Source organism: Asparagus officinalis, chromosome 7 (genome assembly GCF_001876935.1).
Source record: "Asparagus officinalis chromosome 7, Aspof.V1, whole genome shotgun sequence".
NCBI lineage: Eukaryota > Viridiplantae > Streptophyta > Magnoliopsida > Asparagales > Asparagaceae > Asparagus > Asparagus officinalis.
In genome coordinates, this window is record NC_033800.1 from 29,811,526 (window position 1) to 29,813,422 (window position 1,897).

A 1,897-nucleotide genomic window follows, 5' to 3' on the forward strand; every position below is an offset into this window, starting at 1 on the left:
GGCTTTTAATTAAGTTTTTGAGGTTTCCACGCATCAATTCTCACTCCGAACATTCAATGAAAAGCAACGCTGATCGATATAGACATACTACGCTGAGAAATTTGAGAAAAACACTGACACGCCTAAAGTACCCAAAATTAGCTTTGCCCTGACTAGGAAAAAAAAAGCAAACTAACAACAAACCCCTAACCTATCACTCTATCATTAAAGAATTTCAATGTAAATCTAACAACAAGCATGGAAAGCAAATGACTTTTGCATAGCAATATCCGGGTCTTCTCCAAAATAAGACAACCGTACTTTAAAAAAAATCAAAAGCATTTCAATCCTAGAGAAAGAAGCAACTTACTAACAACTTAACTAAATCAAAACTATATAATCCATCATCACACCGCATACAAAAATAACAACTCACAGGGGGTTTTTCACTTGGAGGAAATTCAAGCAAGTCCCCTTTTTTTTTTATTTAACAACGATAATATCAAATTATCAGACATAGAGCAACCATCACCAAGCACACAATTCGGATAAACTCTATGTATCATCGAATAGTTCCCGTTTCCAAACCATGGATATCACGTACCCGAACATTTCCTACTCGCAAGCATCAACAACCAAGTAACTTAACTAAATCAAGACTATATAACACCAAACCTCCCGAGCCTAAGACGTCTACCGAACCTCAAAAATTTCACAACCCATTTCCTAACACAAACACACTCCATCATACAAAGAGTAACAAGAACATACCCAATCTCCTACTTGCCGAAGATCAATCCCATAACCCCCCTAAACATCTTCCCCCTCTTCCCGAGCAATTGCCTCACCTCCTTCTCGTCCGGCGCAAACCCTCTCCCCTTCATCTCCTCCAGTATCGCCCTCCCCTCCCCCACCTTCTCCTCCCTCACACACGCCTCGAAAACCTCAACACAAACCCCCGCGTTCGGCCTCATCCCCTTCCCCGTCATCTCCGCCAAAAACTTCCTAGCCTCCCCAACCCTCCCATCTCTCGCCAACCCCTTAATCAACACGCCATAAGTGTACACATTCGGCTCCACACCCGAAGCCAGCATCCTCTCGAAACTCCTAACGTTGGCGTAGGCCTCGATGACCGCGGTGTGGGCGACGACGTCGGGCATTGTGCCCTTGTCTTTGATTACGGCGAAGAGGGCCATCGCCTCGTGGGTCCGGCCGTCTTTCGACAATGCGTCGAACATCTTGATCGCGCTGTTGGTGAGGCCCTCGGAGCGCATGCTGTGGAAGACTTCTTGGAGGTTGGTGGGGTCCGAGGGTTCTTGGATGGTGGGTTTCTTGCTGAAGGGGTCGTAGGGGGGAGGGAGGTTGGGTTTGGGGTTTTGGGGCTTGGTAATTATTATGTAATAGATGATCATGATTTTACTGTTTTAGCATCAAGGTAATTTTTAAGGGGTGACGATACAGGCACACCCTCTGCCACACCTCCGGTCACACCCCCTCTCCCTCTACAGTACAGGGGGTCCCACCTGAGATTTTTTTAAAAATCTCAGGTGGGGCCCCCTGTACTGTAGAGGGAGAGGGGGTGTGACCAGAGGTGTGGCATGGGGTGTGCCTGTAGTGTTTTTCTTTAAATTGGGGCTAATTTCACATAAACACCCTGAGCTTTTGGAGTTACTCACAAACAAGTATTGAACCATGTTTATCTCACATAACGTCCCTGAATTTAGAGTTTCTCACAAAACCCTTCTGAACTTTAACCTTTTCTTTTGGAAGCTTATTACATGTAATTTGCAAATAAACAAATTTTTATTAAGAGTTAAAAATATAAAATTTAGCGGAGAGCATATGCTCTCTCCGCTTAATTATAAATGATAAAATTTAAGATTTTTTCTCTAAAAAATTATTTTGATTATTTACAAAT

General features: G+C 43.6%; 1 protein-coding gene across 1 annotated transcript; it reads right to left on the bottom strand.

Moving 5' to 3' along the window:
- On the bottom strand, positions 443-1,391 carry LOC109846899 (pentatricopeptide repeat-containing protein At4g38150-like). The gene has a single exon (XM_020416138.1). The coding sequence runs from the start codon at positions 1,389-1,391 to the stop codon at positions 759-761; it is 633 nt and encodes a 210-aa protein (XP_020271727.1). The 3' UTR covers positions 443-758.